The sequence below is a fragment of the Lutra lutra genome, chromosome 7 (assembly GCF_902655055.1).
Source record: "Lutra lutra chromosome 7, mLutLut1.2, whole genome shotgun sequence".
Lineage (NCBI taxonomy): Eukaryota > Metazoa > Chordata > Mammalia > Carnivora > Mustelidae > Lutra > Lutra lutra.
The window spans coordinates 93,900,370-93,921,612 of record NC_062284.1 but is presented as its reverse complement, the minus strand read 5'-3'; the positions used below and the strand labels follow the sequence as shown (position 1 = coordinate 93,921,612).

General features: G+C 35.5%; 1 protein-coding gene and 1 non-coding gene across 6 annotated transcripts in view; both read right to left on the bottom strand.

Annotated features, from left to right (window-relative positions):
- Nucleotides 1-105: 105 nt before the first annotated feature.
- PRPF39 (pre-mRNA processing factor 39) overlaps nt 106-21,243 on the bottom strand; it is a 38,715-nt gene continuing 17,577 nt past the window's right edge. For all 5 annotated transcript variants that reach the window (XM_047736055.1, XM_047736056.1, XM_047736057.1 and 2 more), the window contains 10 exons: nt 16,452-16,619; nt 8,813-8,978; nt 8,206-8,313; nt 6,714-6,878; nt 6,273-6,399; nt 5,634-5,902; nt 4,562-4,746; nt 811-885; nt 435-555; nt 106-197 (listed from right to left, as the gene is read on the bottom strand). In XM_047736055.1, the coding sequence (XP_047592011.1) occupies nt 141-197; nt 435-555; nt 811-885; nt 4,562-4,746; nt 5,634-5,902; nt 6,273-6,399; nt 6,714-6,878; nt 8,206-8,313; nt 8,813-8,978; nt 16,452-16,619 (1,441 nt within the window). In that variant the 3' untranslated portion in view covers nt 106-140. The remainder of the gene's footprint in view (nt 198-434; nt 556-810; nt 886-4,561; nt 4,747-5,633; nt 5,903-6,272; nt 6,400-6,713; nt 6,879-8,205; nt 8,314-8,812; nt 8,979-16,451; nt 16,620-21,243) is intronic.
- LOC125105925 (small nucleolar RNA SNORD127) lies at nt 5,466-5,551 on the bottom strand. The gene has a single exon (XR_007129164.1). It is a non-coding gene; the product is annotated as a small nucleolar RNA SNORD127 (small nucleolar RNA).

Here is a 21,243-nt window from a genome sequence, read left to right as displayed (position 1 = left end):
CCCCTATTACTAAACAAATCATGTTACACAGAAACAGGAAGACAAGTTATCAAATACAACAAGTTTATGTTATGTTTACATCCCTCATTAAAAAAAATAATTTTCGTATTTTTCACACATTCCATCTGATATATTTTCTCTCAGGTTGGAGGGGGAGGGTAATACTGTCCATAATTCCAAGGATTCTGATAATTGTACTGAAAGGAAAAAGCACACATGTTAGCATGCTAGAACTGGCTGATTCCATTTATAAAAGTAGATATATTTAAGAAAAAAGGCATGTGTTCACTGCTAACAATTCTAAGACCTAACCACAAAAAATAATTTATTATACAGTCTGGAGTAGAAGTTGTTTAAAAAAAAGAAAAACCTATCCTAACTTAAGCTTTTCTAACTAACATCCATGAACAAAAGATTAAATTATGTGAACTCACTTGATACCAGGCACTATAATTATACGCAGCTTGATTTGCCTGTAAATCACCATCAATCATCTGCGTAGATGATGAAGTTGTATCTTCTGTGTGAACTTTCTTTTCCTCTGGTTCTTCTGATCTAAATAAAAGGACAAAATAGAAACTTTCAAAATTCCCACAGGTAAGTACTTTTAAAACAAATGGATGAATGTGTACATTTGTACCCATGTACATTTATTTAAGTTTTTAACCATTCACTTTTGTATGATTTTTTAAAATCATGAATATAAAGTATCTAAACTACCACAACATGAAGGTAACATGTAAAAATATTTATCTTTAAAGGCATTTCCATAATGAAATGTCTTCTTTTAAGCATCCCTTCATTACATACCCATTTTCTGCTTTCCTTTTTAAAGAATCCTGTTCTTTTAGGAGTGTTTGATGTTCATCATAAGCATTGAGAAGCCTGAGAGGGAAGGAGGGGAAAAAAAAAAGTCCTCTGGAATACACAAAAACCAAACTGTTAAATTTATTAAGTTTTGGACTTATTTCCACTTGGAAACAAAAATTTGTTGCTGTGAATATCCACTGAACCAATATTAGCAAACTTCCCAGCTACCTTTTCCAATGTATTTCCTTTGGAAAACCATTACTCTCTGCTTTGCTTCTCAGCCCATGTGATTCAAATGGGGCTTCAGGGATTCAGGACTGGTCAATTACAGTATATCTCCTGACCAATATGACCCAAATCAAGATGTTTAGTAAGTCCTGGGATTCTTGAGCTCTTAGAAAAATGCCTGGGGGCGCCTGGGTGGCTCAGCAGGTTAAAGCCTCTGCCTTTGGCTCAGGTCATGATCCCAGGGTCCTGGTATCGAGCCCCGCATCGGCTCTCTGCTTGGCGGGGAGCCTGCTTCCTCCTCTCTCTGCCTGCCTCTCTGCCTACTCATTATCTCTGTCTATCAAATAAATAAATAAGTAAAATCTTAAAAAAAAAATGCCTGTTCTCAGTACTACAGTTGGCTGAAGGTGATGAGATATTGGTCAAGAGCTTCCTTTGATTATTACTAACACAGAGAGCCCACCAAAGAAATTTACTACACAACTAAGACAGTGATTTTGAGGGTGTGTTTTTGTCAGTGCAAAGAATGAGTCCTGACCATTCTGTAATTTATATACTTTCAGATCTAATTTAACAGTGCTTATTAAGATACCTGACACCAGTTAGGATAAATTATATTTAAACGTTGGCCATGTGATAAATTGAATTAAAACTAATACAAAACTACAGGGGTGCCTGGATGGGTCAGCCAGTTAAGAGTCTGCCTTTGGCTTGGGTCATGATCCCAAGCAACCTGGGATCGAATACCACATCAGGATCCCTGCTCAGTAGGGAGCTAGCTTCTCTCTCTCTTGCCCTCTCCCAACACCCTGCTTGTGTTTGCTCACTCTCTCTGCACTCTCAAATAAATAAAATCTTTAAAAAAAAAAATTAATGCAGAACTACAATCTGTTATCATTGATTAAAAAGGTAGTTTTTTAGGAGGTGCCTGCATGGCACAGTTGGGTAAACATCCAACTCTTGGTTTCACTCAGGTCATGATCTCTGGGTTATGAGATCATGCCCATGCTGGGCTCTGCACTCATGGAGACTGCTTAAGACTCTCTCGCCCTCTCCCTCTGCCCCTCCCCACTGCTTGCACGTGTACTCTCTCAAAATTTTTTGAAGATAATTTTTAATAAATAAAAAAATTCTAACATTGATATGTGCATTATCTCACCTGGAACTCAGAAGTTCAAAAACAGTGTCAACTGAAGCCAAACTGTAAAAATCCTTAAGATTTTATTTTCCTTTTACCATTTTCTGAATTTTTTTTATAAAGACAAATGGCCTTATTTTTTTTTAAGTAATCATAAACCTGAACACAGATAATATTTCTGTATAAATGACCTTATATACTTTACATGCATACAGAAATTCCCTGGGAAGCCTGCATGCATGCATACACACACACACACACACACACACACACACACACACATATACACATACACATCTAATGATAACCTGTAACTCTGATCCCAAAATGTTCAAGAGACTATAAAATTGTTAATACCAGCAATCTCTGATTGAGGGTTTACTCAACATCAAACACTTTAAATGGACTAAGTTCTTTTAAGACTTTTAACAACCTGTGGATTAGGTGATAAGAGATTCAATCATGAGAAAATTTGAAAACTGAGGAATACACAAATGGTAAAGTGACTAAGCTAAGACTTAAGCATATATTGTCTGAATTAAACATCAATTCTTACCAATACCTTATACTGCTACCTAAATTTCTAAGTTTCTAATTTTTAAGCTCATTTATTTTTTAATCATTCCCTTTTTAAAAATTTCAACTACAATAATCTTAGACCTGACATTCAGACCCTCTATAACTGTATTTGCAAGGGCCTAACTGGCATCTTTATATCGAGCCTCAGCTTTGTCCACATACTATTGCCGAATTCAAATATATCACATAATCTCAGTCAAAACTCTAACAGCTTCCTACTGTCATTTGTGGTACTGCATGCCCTCTAACCCAGCCCAGTGTTCAATGCACAGCACAATCACTATCACGTTTTTACTACTTCAAAAGCCCTCCAATAAAGCAGATGTAATTTTTAAATGAACTTTTCTTCGACCACTTTATCCTTTCCTTGTCAGAATCCAGGAGTACCTAAATGAAGCCCCATCTCCTCTGCCAAGGATGACAAATCCATTCTGATCCACAGAAATCACAGCCTTCTTTAACGGTTTTGTGCCACCTCAGATACTTACATATGATGATCTCTGATCATCATACCATCCACTAGACTAAAACCTGGAATTAAATATCCCATTTCTTTTGTGCACTTTCTTCAGTACAAAATAAACAGAAGACACTAAATATACAGCACATGGGGTTAGAGGCACAGACTTTGAAGCAAGTTCTATTCCCGGTTGCACAATGAAATAATAGCTAACTGACCTTTGCAAACACTATTAATCTCTTTAAGCCTCTCTTCATCTATTAAAAGAACAACAGTACCAACAACAACAAAAAAAAAACAGTACCTACACCTTTTTCATTAGGCTTACATATTTTACATTAGATAATTCATAAAACACATTTAATGTGTCAAGCACATACATACGATTGTATTAAAAATTAACTTATGTTTGGGGCGCCTGGGTGGCTCAGTGGGTTAAAGCCTCTGCCTTCAGCTCAGGTCATGATCCCAGAGTCCTGGGATCGAGCCCCGCATCGGGCTCTCTGCTCAGCAGGGAGCCTGCTTCCCCTCTCTCTCTGCCTGTCTCTCTGCCTACTTGTGATCTCTGTCAAATAAATAAAATCTTTAAAAAAAAAATAAACTTATGTTAAAATGTTTATTATTTTAACTAAAATTTTACACAACCATCAAAAATATATACACACATATATATAAAGACACATAAATCCTCATTTTATCAACTGTTCTTTCAAAGGAAAAAAGGGACGTGCCTACTAATGAGTGGGATAGTTCCCCACTACAATCAGTTAAGAATGGAACAGCAGCAACACTCTTACCAGTACTTCTACTCTTCTATTTTTGCAAATATAAATCCTAAACTTCTCCTTTTCCCAAATGCCTTAGAGTGAATCCTTCCATCACCCTCAACTTTCAGCTTCTTACAATGCATTAAATTGAGTCCATTAGGCATGATCTGTGCAACCATATACATTTTCTCCAATCAGAGATAAAACAGCGTCCCTATTTCAGATTAAACCCATCCACTTTTAGTGGCCTATATTCTATTTCTGTGTTTTAGGGTTCAATCCTTGACCCATTTCTTTTTCATGGGATTGCTGTTTCCTGCCTTCGCTCATTGCTTGCATTACCATGCTAAAATTTTGAAAACAATTTTGAAGGAAAGACAAACCATCTATCCCCCTGTTAAATACATACACATTTGCAAAATTGAGTTTACCCTCCATATATATGAGGAAAAAGTAACCTAGGCAAACATTTTAAATTTAACAATATAATAATTTGTACTAATCATCAAACTCCCAACCAAAATTATCAATGCTCATTGACTATGCAAATAAATAGATAATATATAATTAAGATCTTACTTATTAACATCTGAACCAAAATCTTCAAGAAATTCCACTTTTCTCTGAGAAAATGTAATTCTCATTTTAATAGGTAATGAACCATGTATAGCTCTGTCAAAACAATTTAGGATATTTTCTTCATTTTGTTTGAGGTCACCACTATATTCCATTTCAAGTAAATTGAGGTATAACTTTGTATTCTCCTGTGTAAAAAGCAGTACCAATTAATAATAATTCTAAGATATTTTGATTAGAACAGATATTTAAAATGCCTTAATGTCTAAATTTGAAAAATACTGAAAATCATATTAAAATCTAACATGTTAAATGTTTTGAGCATACATCAAAACACGTCAAAAAACTAATAATTAGCACACTGAAAAGTAATGACATCATCCTACCATCTCCCAAATTACAAAAACTGTTAAATCCCAGTAAGTGAAAATCCTATTACCTTGGGTTTAATGTGGCTTGATCTTACTATGACAAATAAAAAAATAAAACATTAAAAAATAGTTTCTACAGTTCCCATTAGTTTAAATCTTTGCAACTGCAATCATCTTCAACTGCAGCTGGGAAACGCAGTTACAGACCTGTGTCTTAAACAGAGCTGGTATTAGCTGAAAATCCTTAAAAACTTCGAAATATCATATACACTGCCTTTTATCAACTGACAGAGTAAAATACTTTGGAAAAGGAGAATCTCACTGGTATAGCAGATAAAACGTAGACAACTATCATGCTTTTGATTATAAGGTATTCTTCCAGGTCCTCCTCTACTTAAAATAATCAGTAAATCTGCTGTAAAATTTCTAAACATAAGAGAAACAGAACGCGTCACAATGTCTGCAACCATTTTTATTCCAATAATTTTAATTTTCTCAACCTTTAATTCCTAATAATTCAAAAAATTTTTGAAGAATGGCAACATCAGTTTAGAGGGACTGTTGTCTTCATTTAGTAACGAAATATATTACATACAGACCAAATCTTTCATCATAGTTGCCAAAATGAGAAAACAAACAAGAAGCACTGTTTTTTGGGTTGTTTTTGTTTTTTATGAAAGATATTCTAAAATACAAATACATACTTTGTCTCTTTCGATTGCTTCCAAAAGCACCTTTCTTGATTTTGGAAGGTTTTTTTGTATTTTGAAAAGATGCCGAGCTAGTTTGATAGCATAAAACGATGATTCATTATTTGATCTGGCATTCTTAATGGCATCCTGAAGCAAATGTTCAGCTTCTTCCATATTTCCATGCCGTCGCTCTAAACTTACTCTTCTCAAACGAACCATTGCCAATCCTAGAACACATTCTTCAAATGTTCTCAAGATATTCCTGGCTTCGTTAATATTACCTAGAAATGTTAATTAAATGTTTATGCTTCTGTTTAAACTTCTGAAATATCCTTTATGCAAGGTATGGCAAATAATAGTCCATAGGCTAAATCCAGCCCTCTGCCTGTTTTGTTTTTTAATTTAAAACTGGAAAAAGCCATGCTCATTTGTTTATCTATTATCTGCAGATGTATCTGGGCTATAATGGCAGAGTTGTCAGGAAAGAGACCATATGGCTTGCAAAGCCTAAACTATTTACTATCTGGCCCCTTTATAGAAAAAAATCTAATGACCTCTGCTTTACACCATCCCTCAAGACTCAATTCCTAGAACTTTTTCCTGAAGTAACTTAAAATCCCAAAAATATCAACCAAATTTCCTCATTCTTACCCTGCTGTTCCTCAAAAGCTGCCCAAAGCATATGTACCATGGGTTTCTTTGGGAGATGAATAGTGCAAGCTCTGCTGAAGACATGCCTCACTCCTTCAATGCTATGGTTTTCCATGTACTTGGCATACTACATACAGAAACAGAGGAAATACTGAATAATTTACAGTTGAACAAGCCATTAAATATGTGACAGAACGATAAAATTCTATTTTTAAACCCATTCAGCACCTTTATTGAACCACTAGACTAGTTTCTGTAAGGAAGGACGAAGAGAGGCAACGAGGTTGGCATATGCAGCAGTCAAATCTGGTTGCAAGCAGACCATCTCCTAATGCAACAGATATAGTTATATGAACAACATTCAACAGAAGTACAAAAAAGGTTAGTCACTAGATCAATGTTTATAATATGTTCAAGTTTCAGAGCACCTAATTTTCTTACCTTAATCCAAAACTCCTCATAGAGGGCACATGATATGACACATCTTTCAAAGAGAACCACAACTCGTTCATGAGTCCCATTTTCAATTTCAAATTCTAAGTATTCTTTCCAGTTTTTTAGTTGTGCCTTTTCCAATGGTTTCACATGAAAATAAGGTCTTTTAATCTGCAATAAAAGTATGACAAAAAAAAATATGACATAGGAATGAAAGTAAATCAATACCAACACCAGAAAATGTATAACTATAGTAATAATAGGAATTATCTAAATTATGTATGTAATTATGGTGAACCAAAAAAAATTTAATCACCATACTTCACAATAAAAACTTTTAAAATTAAATTTCTTAGACTTTACAAATTGAAGAAATAGAATGTATTTTCCATTTATTTAGTAATTGTAATGGCACTACACAATTTTATGTCCAGTAAATTTTTTTCCTTATTGAGTATTTTAAAACTGAACACAAACTATGAAACAGAAAACAAATCAGTAATTGCCTAGGGCTAGGAGTGGGGTGGAGGTTACTGAATGAAAAAGGGGCCAAAGAAACTTTCTGGGATGACAGACTAGTTCCATATCCTGATTGCTGTGGTGCACTGTAATCTGAATATACAGTCAAACCTCATAGCCAATCAACAAAAAACAACATACTGCATGATTCCACTCAAATGAAAGGCCAGAAAAGGAAAATTTATAGAAACAGAAAGTAGATTAGTAGTACCTTAGGGCTGGGGATAAGCGGTGGAGCAGACAGGTGAGGAAGTAGAGGGGTGACAGCTAAAGGTAAAGAGTAAAGGATTCCAAAATGGACCACAGTGATGGCGGTACCTATCTGTGAATACACTAAAAACTACTGAATTATATACTTTAAATGGATGAACTATATATATGGTAAATGCATTTTATCTCAAAATTGTTTTAAAAAACCAGAAATAAATTAGAATTGGTGGAGGGAAACCCTCATTTTACTACCCATCTAAAATGGGTACATTTGGGCGCCTGGGTGGCTCAGTGGGTTAAGCCGCTGCCTTCGGCTCAGGTCATGATCTCGGGGTCCTGGGATCGAGTCCCGCATCGGGCTCTCTGCTCAGCAGGGAGCCTGCTTCCCTTCCTCTCTCTCTCTGCCTGCCTCTCTGCCTACTTGTGATCTCTCTCTCTGTCAAATAAATAAATAAATAAATAAATAAATTATCTTTAAAAAAAAAAAAAATGGGTACATTCTGTTGTACATAAAGTATGAACTCAATTAAGTTGATTTAAAAAACTGAATAACTGCAAAAAATGGTTATCTTCCAACTTGAGTAAATCTTAATTCATTCTTGAAGATTTTAAAATTGATAATGGAAAATGATAAAAATGACCATGGGAAATTGATGGTATCTAAATAGGCAAAAATAAAAAGGAGAAGAGACATTACTCAAAAGTGAAAAGAAAATACATTATTTCTACCTTTATATTTTGAAGCCTATTACAAAACAAAAACACTTACACCTTCTTCAAATGTCCACCTTTTACTAACTTCATGCTCATTATAATTAAACATCTCTTGATGAATTTCAATGATTCTATGTCTCATGTTTTCTATTTCTGTAATCAGCTTGGGAAGAAAAAGAAAAAATTTAAATCACACAAGTTATATACTGAAATCTTTTAATATTATTGCTTACATTTAAATTATTATCCACACCTACTTTATAAGCTGAGAATAGTGGTAGGTTTTAAACTGTTAACAATTATGTGCAAAGTACAATTAACAATACTAAAATTTATAATAGAATTTCCTAATAAACCACTTTCTTGTGTGTGTTTAAAGTGGACAAGGAGATTACTGCATGGGCAAAACATCCCTTCTATTTCCAGGTGTCTCATAGTAAAACAGATTCTATTAGCTCGTCCAAGCTATTTCCAGGTGTCTCATAGTAAAATAGATTCTCTACCTTAAATCTGTATTTAAACCACATTATAGCTAAAGAAGTCCCACTTGCCTTAATTAGAAATTAATTTTATACGAGATACAAGTCATACAACACATACAGTCAAGGGATATAAAGTCTAGTTTCCCATGCATTGAAGGGTTTTTTACTAAGTCTGGTTACCTTTGCTGGATCGGTAATGTCTTCAATTCCTGACGGTAGATCATCACCAGGAGGACCATCATCACCACTATGTCCATTTACAGAAGCTAATTCCCTTCGCAGCTGAATAAACTGTTCGCCAGTTAACAGATCTCTAGGCAAGTTATTCTGTACATGTTCTTTAAATCTAAAAGAAGCCAATAAAAATAAATGCTCTATATAAGAAGTATAATTTTATTATTTTTTTAAGATTTTATTTATTTATTTGACAGAGAGAGAGAGAGGGTGAGAGAGGGAACACAAGCAGGGGGAGTGGGAGAGGGAGATGGAGAAGCAGGCTTCCCGCAGAGCAGGGAGCCCAATGTGAGACTCGATCCCAGGACCCTGGAATCATGACCTGAGCTGAAGGCAGACGCTTAATGACTGAGCCACGTAGATGCCCAAGAAGTATAATTTTAGATCCCACATTCAATTCCTACTACACAGTACTCTTTCAAAAAAATAGTCTGATATGAAACACCAAACCCTTTCTATCCTTTTTTATAATAAAAACCGACCACTTGATGACACCTTCATTTCTTTCATGCCTTTGCAATATAACAGAGAAAGCATGGACAGGCATAAATTCAAATCCTAATTCTGTACATTATTAGTTATTTGACTTTGGGCAAGTTTTTTCTTTTCTTTATTATTTGGGAGAGAAGGAATGAGCACACACAGACGTGGACAACTGTGGGGGAGGAGCAGAGGGAGAGGGAGAAGTAGACTCCCTGCTTGAGCAGGGAGCCTGATGTGGGGCCTGATCCCAAGACCCCGGGATCATGACCTGAAAGGCAGGCGCTTAACAAACCGAGCCAGCAGGTACCCCAGTTTTTCCCTTCTTTAAGTCTTGGCTTTCTCACATGTAAAATGGCGCAACACTATTTTGCAAGATTGACTTATTTATGCAAAATTACTTTAAAATTAAATATAAACCCTATTTAAATTATAAATGATCATTTGAAAATGATCAACAAATGTTTGCAGTTCCTTCCCCACCTCCCAATTACTCCTGAATTTGTGTCCGTACCAGATGCTCCAATGAAATTGCCCTAATAAAAGTCACCAAAATTACATGCAAAATTAAATGGACACTTATTTCATAGTACAGTCTATACTCTAACAATGTCTTCACTATTAAAGGCCTTTAACCATGCTTTCCTTTTAGAACCTTCTTTGCCTTTGGCTGAGTTACCACGTTCCTGGTTTTCCTCTAAGTCTCTGATCCTTGATCTTTGAGGATTCTCCCTTCCTATCAGTCCATAAATGTTAGGATTGCCATGGATTCCATTTGGCATTTTGTTCTCATCTATTTTCACTTACTTCCTGGTCAATGTTATTAATACAGAATACAGAAATAATAAGCAAAAAATTTGAACTTCTTCTCAATTCTAGTCTATCCAATCGCCAAAACTCTGCCAAAGAAATAGGTTAATTTTAAGCTACGAGTGTTTTTGGGAAAAAAAAGTCATTTCATTTTTCCATACACACTAATTTTAATATGTGTGTGTGTGTGTGTGTGTGTGTGTATGCAAATTAAATCAAAACACCAACATGAAGAGCTAAAATAGTTATACTATCTAAATTTGGAAACTTATATACATCTTAAACTGATTGCATCATCTTTATCCACGAATCAACACCCTCAGCATTTCTAATTTTGATTAATGGTACTGTCAACCACTGTTTCTAAATCTCTTTGACCTCATTTCACTTACATTCCACTGGGTATCAGGTCCTATTGATTCTACCTTCTAAATGTCTTCACGTCCTCCTCATTTTTCATCTGGATAAACATGGACAGCTTCTAGACTCTAGTCTCACTATTCCCATCTCAACCCTAATACTGCTATCAAAAATGTTATTAAAAAGTAAACATGAGGGGTGCCTGGGTGGCTCAGTGGATTAAAGCCTCTGTCTCCAGCTCGGGTCATGTCATGATCCCAGGGTCCTAGGATTGAGCCCTGCCTCGGGCTCTCTGCTCAGCAAGGACCCTGCTTCTCCCTCTCTCTCTCTGCCTGCCTCTCTGCCTACTTGTGAACTCTGTCAAATAAAATCTTAAAAAAAAAATGTCTAAAAAGTAAATATGAAGAACAAAATAGTAAACATGATCATATCTCCCTCTTACCAAAATAACTTCTGTTCATTTACCCTGCATTCAGGCTAAAATCCAATCTACTCAGATAAAGTCTTTCATATTCTAACCCAGACTGACCTCTTTAAACTAATTATTAGACAGGGTTGTACATATACCCTATGCTCCAATCTTAGAGACTTTTCCCCAAGTTTCTTAAAACTGATTTAGGCTATTCATACCTGAATTTTTATGGATTTTAAGGCTTTCACTAATGTATATATATAACATGGGAAACAAATCTAGATTTTGCAGATTTCACCACTGGGAGAGAGAAAATACAGACTTCCTTATTAAAAAAAAAAAAACAACTTAGAAATAGAGGTAATTTTCAGAAAGTATAGTAAGAAAATGAACAGATTTAGGGGCATCTGGGGTGGCTCAGATAATGTTAAGGGCTGCTTTCGGCTCAGGTCTTGATCCCAGAATCCTGGGAGCAAGCCCTGTGTAGGGCTCCCTGCTCAGCATGGAGCCTGCTTCTCCCTCTCCCTATGGAGCTCCCCCTGCTTGTGCAATCACTCACTCTGTCAGATAAATAAATAAAGTCTTTAAAAAAAAAAAGAACAGACTTAATATTCAGGTAAATAATAAAACTCAAAAGTATTGGGCTACAAATAAAAATATAAAATTGATGACTACTTACAGAGCACAAATTTAAAATAATTGCTACATTATGGGGCACGTGGGTGGCTCAGTGGGTTAAAGCCTCTGCCTTCAGCTCAGGTCATGATCCCAGAGTCCTGGGATCTAGTCCTGCATCGGGCTCTCTGCTCACCGGGGAGCCTGCTTCCTCCTCTCTCTCTCTCTCTCTCTCTGCCTGCCTCTCTGCCTACTTGTGATCGCTGTCTGTCAAATAAATAAATAAAATCTTTAAAAAATATAATATTAACTGTTACATTATATAGGAAATTATTTCAAATGGTGATAAAATATGAATATTAAGCAATAAACGTTCATCAGCCTTTCCTAATATAAAGCTAATTTAATAAAGAATGGCTAAGAGTCTAATATATACTGAGCCCTATTCCTACATACTAAGAATAAAAGAAATTAGTAAGTCTCAGAAACTGACAGATATGCACAGCAGTTTAAAAAAGACATACTTTCAAAGCAGTGTTATTAGTGTTAAAGTAAGTAGGGGTGTCTGGGTGGCACAGTTGGTTAAGCCTCTGGACCCTGGGTTTTAGCTCAGGTCGATTTCGGGATTAAAGAATGGAGCCCCACGTCAAGCCCCATGCTGGGCTTCATGCTCAGCATGGAATCTACTTAAGTTTCTCTCTCCCTATATCTGCTTCCTCCCTAAAATAAATAAAATAAATTTTTTTTTAAAAGACAAATGTAGGGGCACCTGGGTGGCTCAGTGGGTTAAGCCTCTATCTTCAGCTCGGGTCATGATCCCAGAGTCCTGGGATCGAGCCCCGAGTCGGGCTCTCTGCTTGGCAGGGAGTCTGCTTCCCCCTCTCTTTCTCTGCTTCCCTCTCTGCCTACTTGTGATCTCTGTCTGTCAAATAAATAAATAAGATCTTTAAAAAAAAAAAAAAGACATGTAAATAAAGAGGCAAAGTGCTGGCACAAATAACAGAACATTCTATTTTGGCAAATTAAAACTTCACACAGAAAACATTAAGCTGTATGGTTTTGAGTACTATGAATTAACCAGGCAAATGGGAAGTAGAAATGGTATTAAAATCACAGAAGCACAAAAGAGCAGTGCCTGCTGGGAAATTATCAGTATTTAAATAGGTCTGGAGCTTAGGAACTACCAGGGACCAGGTCTGAGAAGTTAAATCAACATCACAAACTCTCATGCTAAGGAAAATTTTAAATTACGTATTTCCTTAGAGATAATGTCATCAGTATATATCCAATAAACCTACATAACAGAAATATTTCTATGACAGCACTTACAACACTTTTCTTAAGATTTATTTATTTGAGGGACGCTTGTGTGGTTCAGATGGTTAAGCGTCTGCCTTCAGCTGGGGTCATGATCCCACTGGGATCAAGTCCCACATCAGGCTTCCGACATCAGGCTCTTTACTCAGCAGGGAACCTGTTCCTCCCACTGTCTGCTCTGTCTGCTCTGCCTGCAGCTCTCTGTGCTTCTGCTATCTGCTATCTGACAAATAAGAATCTTAAAAAAATAATAAAAAAAATAAATAAAAGATTTTTATTATGAGAAAATTATAATAATGTATCATATATTATAATAATAATAATAATTTTAAAATATTTGAGAGAGGAAAAAGAGAGGGAAGCGTGCACATGCGTGAAGTAGTGGAGGGGTGTAGGGAGAGAAGAATCCCAAGCAAATCTGCCACTGAGCAGGGAGCCCCCTCTGGGTCTCGATCCCATGACTCTAAGACTCCCACTGGAGCTAAAATCAAGAGTCTGTGCCCAACCAACTGAGCCACCCACGTGCTGCTGAACACTTGTTTTAAACATGCTTCCTCCTCTACACCTCTGACCAGCTTGAGAGCCAACACTATTCACACATAGCTTCTCTGAGCCTTTATTTCTACAACTTAAATGGTATATAATCTTTTATATAACAAGTACTAAATAAATGACCAAGTAGGAATGTATTAGGCAAAAGAAAACATTCCACTGGTTCTCAAAGCAGTCAGTTATGTCTTAAGATTTACTTACACAAACACTACTTGTGAGTGTGCTATAAACATTGATAAGGAAAGTGGTTATCAATATAGTAAAAGAAAAAGAGGAGATTAGGGGTGCCTGGATGGCTCAATCAGTTAAGCATCAGATGCATGATTTCAGCTCAGGTAATAACCTCAGGGTCATGAGAGTGAGCCCTGCATCGAGCTCTGTACTCAGCACAGAGTCTACTTAAGATTCTCTCTCCCCCTCTCCCTCTCTCTCTCAAATAAATCTTAAAAAAAAAAAAGTGCAGATTAAAGAGCAGTATGTGTAATGCAATCCACCAATGTCTATTATAAGCATAAACATAATTTTAAAAACCTACTGGGATATTCACTTTTTTTTTTAAGATTTTATTTGAGAGAGAGCACAAATAGGGGTGGGCAGGGCAGAGGGAGAAGCAGGGTCCCCACTGAGCAGGGAACCCAATGCAGGGCTTGATCCCCGGACCCTGAGATCATGACCTGACCCAAATGTAGACACTTAACCAACTGAACAACCCAGGCTTCCTGGGATATTCATTTAACAACAACAAAAAGATTTGGAGGAGACTATACCAAGAACTTTGGAGCCACACCATCTATGTTTCAATCAGCTTCCAAACACTAACTCTGTGACCTCATACAAATACTTTATTTTTTTTTTTTAAAGATTTTATTTATTTGACAGAGAGAGAGATAGCAAGAGAGGGAACAAAAGCTGGGGGAATGGGAGAGGGAGAGGGAGAAGCAGGCTTCCCACTGAGCAGTGAGCCCAATGTGGGGCTTGATCCCAGGACCTTGGGATCATGACCTGAGCACAAAGCAGATGCTTAATGACTGTGCCACCCAGGTGCCCCTCATGCAAGTATTTTAATATTTCTATGCCTCTACTTCCATAAAATGGGGATAATAATATCCCCATAAAGTGGGGATAATAATATACCTCACTGGCTTATTATGAGGATTAAATCCTCACTGGCTTACTGTGAGGATTAAATAAATTATAAATGCTGTAAGTTATATGCTTAAGTTATAAAGCTCTAAGTTATAAATAAGCATTCAGAATGGCGTCTGACATATAGCAAATGCCATGTAGCAAGTGTTTCCTAATTATATTTTATTTTTCTTACCAAAAATAAAGTTCTTATCACAGACTTTATCTATACTGTAGATCCCGTAAGAATTGGTTTAGGAAAAGGTATCCTCTTTGTCTCGTAAGGATTTTTAAAATCTTTCTATTCTTTTATTCAAAAAATATGCATCAAGCACTTCTGTATGTCAAGCCTTGTGTTAATAATGTCTTTATTTTTTTTTAAGATTTTATTTATTTATTTGACAGAGATCACAAGAAGGCAGAGAAGCAGGCAGAGAGAGAAGGGGTAGCAGGCCTCCTGCTGAACAGACAGCCTGATGCGGGGCTCGATCCCAGGACCCCGGGACCACAACCTGAGCTGAAGGCAGAGGCTTTAACCCACTGAGCCACCCAAGCACCCCTAATAATGTCTTTAATCAAGCGTCTTCCTAGGTCATTATACCCTAAAAACCTGGACATCTCCTCTATTTCGTAAAAAACAGATCATATATTCAGATCTATACAATTCCTATTTCTTATCCGGATCTGCATAACTTCCTCTAATCTTCAGCAAATTGATCCACATAACTTTTTAGATGCTTCATAGTCTTCTAACTTTTTTAGTAAAAAAAAAAAAATTGGAAATTCACTTACTAAAAAAAGCACTAAGTTTACAGGCTCTAACACTATACTACTTATAAAAGTTTTAACAAAAATGTCGAAAATATGGTAGCTAAAAAACATGCAAGTATTTATTAACACAGCAGATACTTACAATATATACTTTCTTGTTCAGAAAGACTTTGAGTCCTTAAGCAGTGGGATATTTTGAGTACATCAGAAAACAATGTGGAAATCACATCACACAGAATTAGTTGTTTTAACAGTACTCATAAAAATGAAATAATACCACTCGTGACAAAATCGTAGCGGGAAACTTAAATGAAATTACTTTTGACTGAATACGAACAGATTTAGATTTACCACATAAAATAGATCTTTTCGAAAATAGATGTTTTCGGTATAAGGTGTTATATGAATCACAAGAATGTACCTTTAGTACATCATTAAGTTTCTGTTTTTAAGATTTTTTTTTTTTTTTTTATGTAATCTCTACACCCAACTTGGGGCTTGAACGTACAACCCTGAGATCAAAAGTCACATGCTCCACAGACGGAACCAGCCAAGGAGCCCCGAGTAAACCAGTAAGTTTTAAATAAGCATATTTATGTGCCATGTACTCTATTAACTTAGTACCACTTACACAAAGAATAATTAAACTTGGGTTCTATTTTCTCATTCCTTCACCACTCCAAAACACCTTAGATAGGATTCCCATTATTCCTCATCTATAAAATGGATAAAGAAAAACTTGTGTTTAAAAACAGTAGGCACCTGGGTGGCTCAGTTGGTGTCTGTCTTTGGTCATGATCCCAGGGTCCTGAAAAGAAGCCCTACATCAGGCTCCCAACTCAGCAGGGAGCCTGCTTCTCCCTCTCCTCCCTACTCATGCTCTCTGTCACTATTTCTGTCTCTCTCTAATAAAATCTTTAAAAACAAATAAATAAAAACAATAAAGTTCCTAAACATTTCCTAAAGTATATGGGAAAAAGTTAAAATTTAAAAGTGTATAAATTGTGATCATCAAGTAAGAAAATTTATTCCCATTTTATCTAAAAGAATCTCACATGACATTTCAAGAGAATTATAATCCTCAATATTAATTAATTACCTGAATAATCAAATATATTTTAATGATTGGATTTTTCTACCCACCTCTGAAAATGGTGACTATACAGCTGTGTTGGAATACCAAGAATACGATCATATATAGCTGTAACTTCTCTCAGGTTACCCTGTTCATTTTCCCAGTTTATATACATTTCCCACAGTCTGTCAGATCGGAAATCTGTTCCTGCAGCTAGAACAGCGTGCTCGAAAGTTCTGAAAAATTAAATCACCTCTAAGTTATCTTTCCAAAATAAAATCACTTTAAAAATATTTCTGTACCTTATAATAATACAAATATCAAGTCATTAAGTTGTACAACTAAAACTAATATATGTCAGTTATACAATTTTTAAAAAATTAAAAATAAAACATTTCAAAATTTCAGAAGATCATGCTAAATTCAAAATTACATTTAACTGCTTCCTATATAAGTAGGGAATAACAGGCAGAAGGAGTAACAAAAAAAGTGTACAACAGCTACTTTTTCAAGAGTAAGGAAACAGGAATATACATACTTTGATGTAATTTTATCTTACACAGAATTACAATGCAAAATGTACACACTGCAAACATATCAAGAGTGACAATGCAGATACTTAAATATTTGTGAAATCTGAAATGTCTGTCAAACAGATTCATCTACAGCAGAAGACAGAGACAAATTTTATCTCAATTTAAGGACTAATTTTCTGGCAAAATATAACTCTCCAAGAAGGAACCCAACTGCCTTGTAAGGTAATGAGAAGTATACATATGTTTTTAAAGCTTTCAAAAGTCTCTGAGATTCTAAAATTACAGATTACTAAAACAAAACAAAAATAACACCATGTGTTTTTAAACAACCTAACTCATTTCAAGAGATTTTTGTACGTAATTTTAATCACTGGATTTGATATCCCAGTGGGATAAAACTTTCAGGTACATATTTCCAAAATGTATCTTACAATCAAGAGGGATTTTTAACAGTATGAACTATACTACCTGAATTAATCTACAACTTTAATAAAATTCCAATCAAAGGTCTAACAAATTTTAAGTGAAACAGGTAAAACAAATTCTAACACTCAGCTAACATACAAAAAGGACAATGCAGAGGACATTTTCCTGAAAGATATCAAAAGAAATTAAGAAGCTACAGGGATTAAAATGATATTGGCCAGGTAACAGAAAAATGGATCACAAAACAGTTCCAAGAAAGCAGAACAATGTACATGTGAGAATTTAGTATATGATAAAAATGTATTTTAAATCAACACAAAAAAGTTGGACAAAATAAAAGGTTAATCTATGACTTAAAAAAGACACAGACTTAGATGCCAGATGAATGAGTAACAAAAAAAAAACTATTAAAAAATTAGAAGAAAATACCAGATTTACATATTTTTGGCAAAACAGGCAAAAGACTCACATACAAATAAAAGATTAAATATTGAACCACTTTAAGAAAAAAGTGATGAAAAGACAAGATAGACATTCTAAACAAAGTTTAAAAATGTACCAAAACTGGAGGATGTTAATATATCCATAAAGGATTAAGTGGATGTGTCTATGCATGCATGCACACATGTATATGTTTGTGTCTGAGGTTTTCAAGACAGTAAAATACATGTAACTGCCCCTGCAGAATCCCAAAATGATTTAGGAAATTAAAACACCAGAAACTAACAAAAGTGGAAGGAGTTAGGAGAGTTAATCATCTTAACTATGATTAAGAAGCATTTAATGAACTAAAGACAGGATATTTACAAGAAGGTTGCTTTAAGGAATGGTAAGAGAACTTACACCTCCTTTCCTACCCAGCTATGGGATTTCAGCAGCTAGGTATACATTCCCCAGGCAGATCAGATGATCCTTCAATGAAGAACTGCTTGGCACAGTAGTAAAATGTAAGAATACCAACACTGGGATTCTCCCAACAAAAACCTGAGTGCCCATTTGATCACCCTACTGCAAAGCCCATCAAGCCAGCCGATAATATCCTGCATACAAAATACACAGAGCTTATATTCAGTTTATTAAAATCTAATATTTTAAAAAGATTTTATTTGAGAGAGCACATGCACCCACAAGTAGGGGAAGGGAGAACCAGGCTTCCTGACAAGCAGAGCTCCACACAGGGCTCAATCCCAGTACCCTGGGATCAGGGCTTGAGCTGAAGGCAGATGCTTAACCAAATAAGCCACTGAGGTGCCCCTAAAATCTAATCTTTTATTTTTTTTTGAAGATTTTATTTATTTATTTGACAAAGAGAGAGAGAGAGAGATCACAAGTAGACAGAGAGGCAGGCGGGGGTGGGGGGGCGGGCTCCCTGCTGAGCAGACAGCCAGATGCAGGGGCATAACCCACTGAGCCACCCAGCCGCCCCTAAAATCTCATCTTTAACATGTGCAGAAATCAGACAAGTCAGAGATGAAAACAGGTAAATAAAACACTTCAGAGAAAACAGTGCTGGAAACCGAAGATAACTTTAACACTTTTTATACTTTTTTAAAAATAAGAAAAAGATATAAGCCATGTAACAAAAATAGGAAGATAAAAGGAACAATAAACAAAAAAGATTCTTAAATATTAAAAAAATGATGGCAGATATTAAAAATCCAATATAAGGGTCAAGGAAATACCTCAAAAAGCCAAAAAAATCTGACATGTAAAAAGTGAAAAAAATTAAATTAAATTAAATGATTAAAACAGAAGATCCAATGTACAACTATAAAAACAATAGAGAAAACCACAGGAAGAGAATTACCAACATAAGAATATATACACTAATGATGATTTTTTAATTTTATTATTTTTTTAAGCAAACTCTAGCCCAAGCAAACTCTGAGCCCAACAGAGAGCTCAACTCATGACCCCAAGATGAAAAGCTCAATGCTATACTAAGCCAGCCATGCACCTCAATAATAACATTTCTCTGAAAAGAAAGACATGAGCACCATAAAATGAAAAGGCCCACTAAGTAAGCACAATGAATTAGAAAAAGAAAACTCACACCAAAGCATATTATAAAACTGCACTTATATCAAAGATAAAGAGAACATTTTAAAAGCTTCCATGAGGAAAAATGAGTCATACAAAGGGAATCCACAGAATTATCATACTTCTCATTAACAAAACCAAAAGCTATAAAAGAATGGAGATGCCTGGGCGCCTGGGTGGCTCAGTGGGTTAAGCCGCTGCCTTCGGCTCAGGTCATGATCTCAGGGTCCTGGGATCGAGGCCCGCATCGGGCTCTCTGCTCAGCAGGGAGCCTGCTTCCCTCTCTCTCTTTCTCTGCCTGCCTCTCCATCTGCTTGTGATCTCTCTCTGTCAAATAAATAAATAAAATCTTTAAAAAAAAAAAAAAAAAAATGGAGATGCCTTCAAAGCCCTAAGGAAAAATTACTTCCAAATCAAAACTCTATACCCCACTAGATCATCAAGTGGGTGTTTCAGATTTACAAAATCTTAATTTTTTTTTTCTCCCAAGCATCTTTTATCAAGAAGTTATAGGATGCACTCCTCTAAAGATAGGCAGCAGCCAAGAAAAATCAGGATCCTATAAACTCTCAGAATTAGAGCTTGAAACCCAATAAAGAGGTAAAAGCATCTCCTGTATTCATGATGAGGAAATCTCAAAATAACTGCTCTTTGGCAGAAACAGAATAAAGCAACCAATCCAGACTATGGAAGAGAAAGTTCCAAGAGGGATATCCCCCAAGGGGAAGGGTAAAAAATGGAATTTGCAAATTTCCTAGTATAACTCCCTTTCACAATTTCAGATTAAGCAGAGTAACACTAGATATACAGTTTTTAGCTTCAAAAAAACACACATAGCATTTGTACACTGCAGGAAGTCCAGTTATTACTACTGACAACTGAAAATAACTGTTGGAGGGGGTAGGAAATTTTAAATGTTCAAGGAAAACAAAGCAAGTGAGAAAAAGGAAGGAGTGTTAGAAGGGGTAATTTACTCCAGGAAAAATAAAAGGCTATGAAACCTATCCATATTGGAAAAATAAGAAATGGGAAGACAGGGTATAAGTGAACTAAAAATCTCATCTACTATACCAAAATCATAATGTAATAGAGAGAGAGAAAGAGCAGTAAAGAGTTACTATTATAAACATGGAGGATAATATAAGAAACAGATAAAATATTTGAGGAGGGGTGGAGGGACTGCTTTTTGTTACAAGCAGTTTAACAATGACTTTTAAACCATATGCACATACTTTGATAAAAATAAAAACCAAGAACAGATTAAAAAAAAATTCCTATCATCAATAAGAAAAGGACAATCCAAAAGTAAAATGAGCAAATGACATGAACAGGCAATAAGCAAATGGCTGATGCAAGTATACAAAAAGATGGCAAACTGGGATGAGCAATCCAGAGATATGCAAACGAAAATAATGAGATATCACTGGAGGTTAAAAATAATGTGGCACAGCTATGAGAAAATATGACTACTCTTCATATACTGTGGGAGTTTAAAATTGACCACTTTTGAAAGACCATTTGATAAAAGTTTTGTGTTCTCTTTGACAAAAGTTCTATTTCTAACATGCTCGACATAAATAATGACTAATACAGACATGTTTATAGCACCACTGATTATTTCCTATAAATAAAAATTTAGTCAAATAAATATAGTACTTCAATACCACAAAATACTTTTGCAATGCTTGAAAAATTACGATAGGAAGAGATTCTAAAACAGCCTGTTACATTAAAAAAAATCAAATATGTACAATACATACATGTATACACATCCATATATGAAAGAACACAATTCATAAATCATGGAGGAAATGGGATTGGGAACATAAGGAAGGGGGCGTGTGAAATGAGGACATTA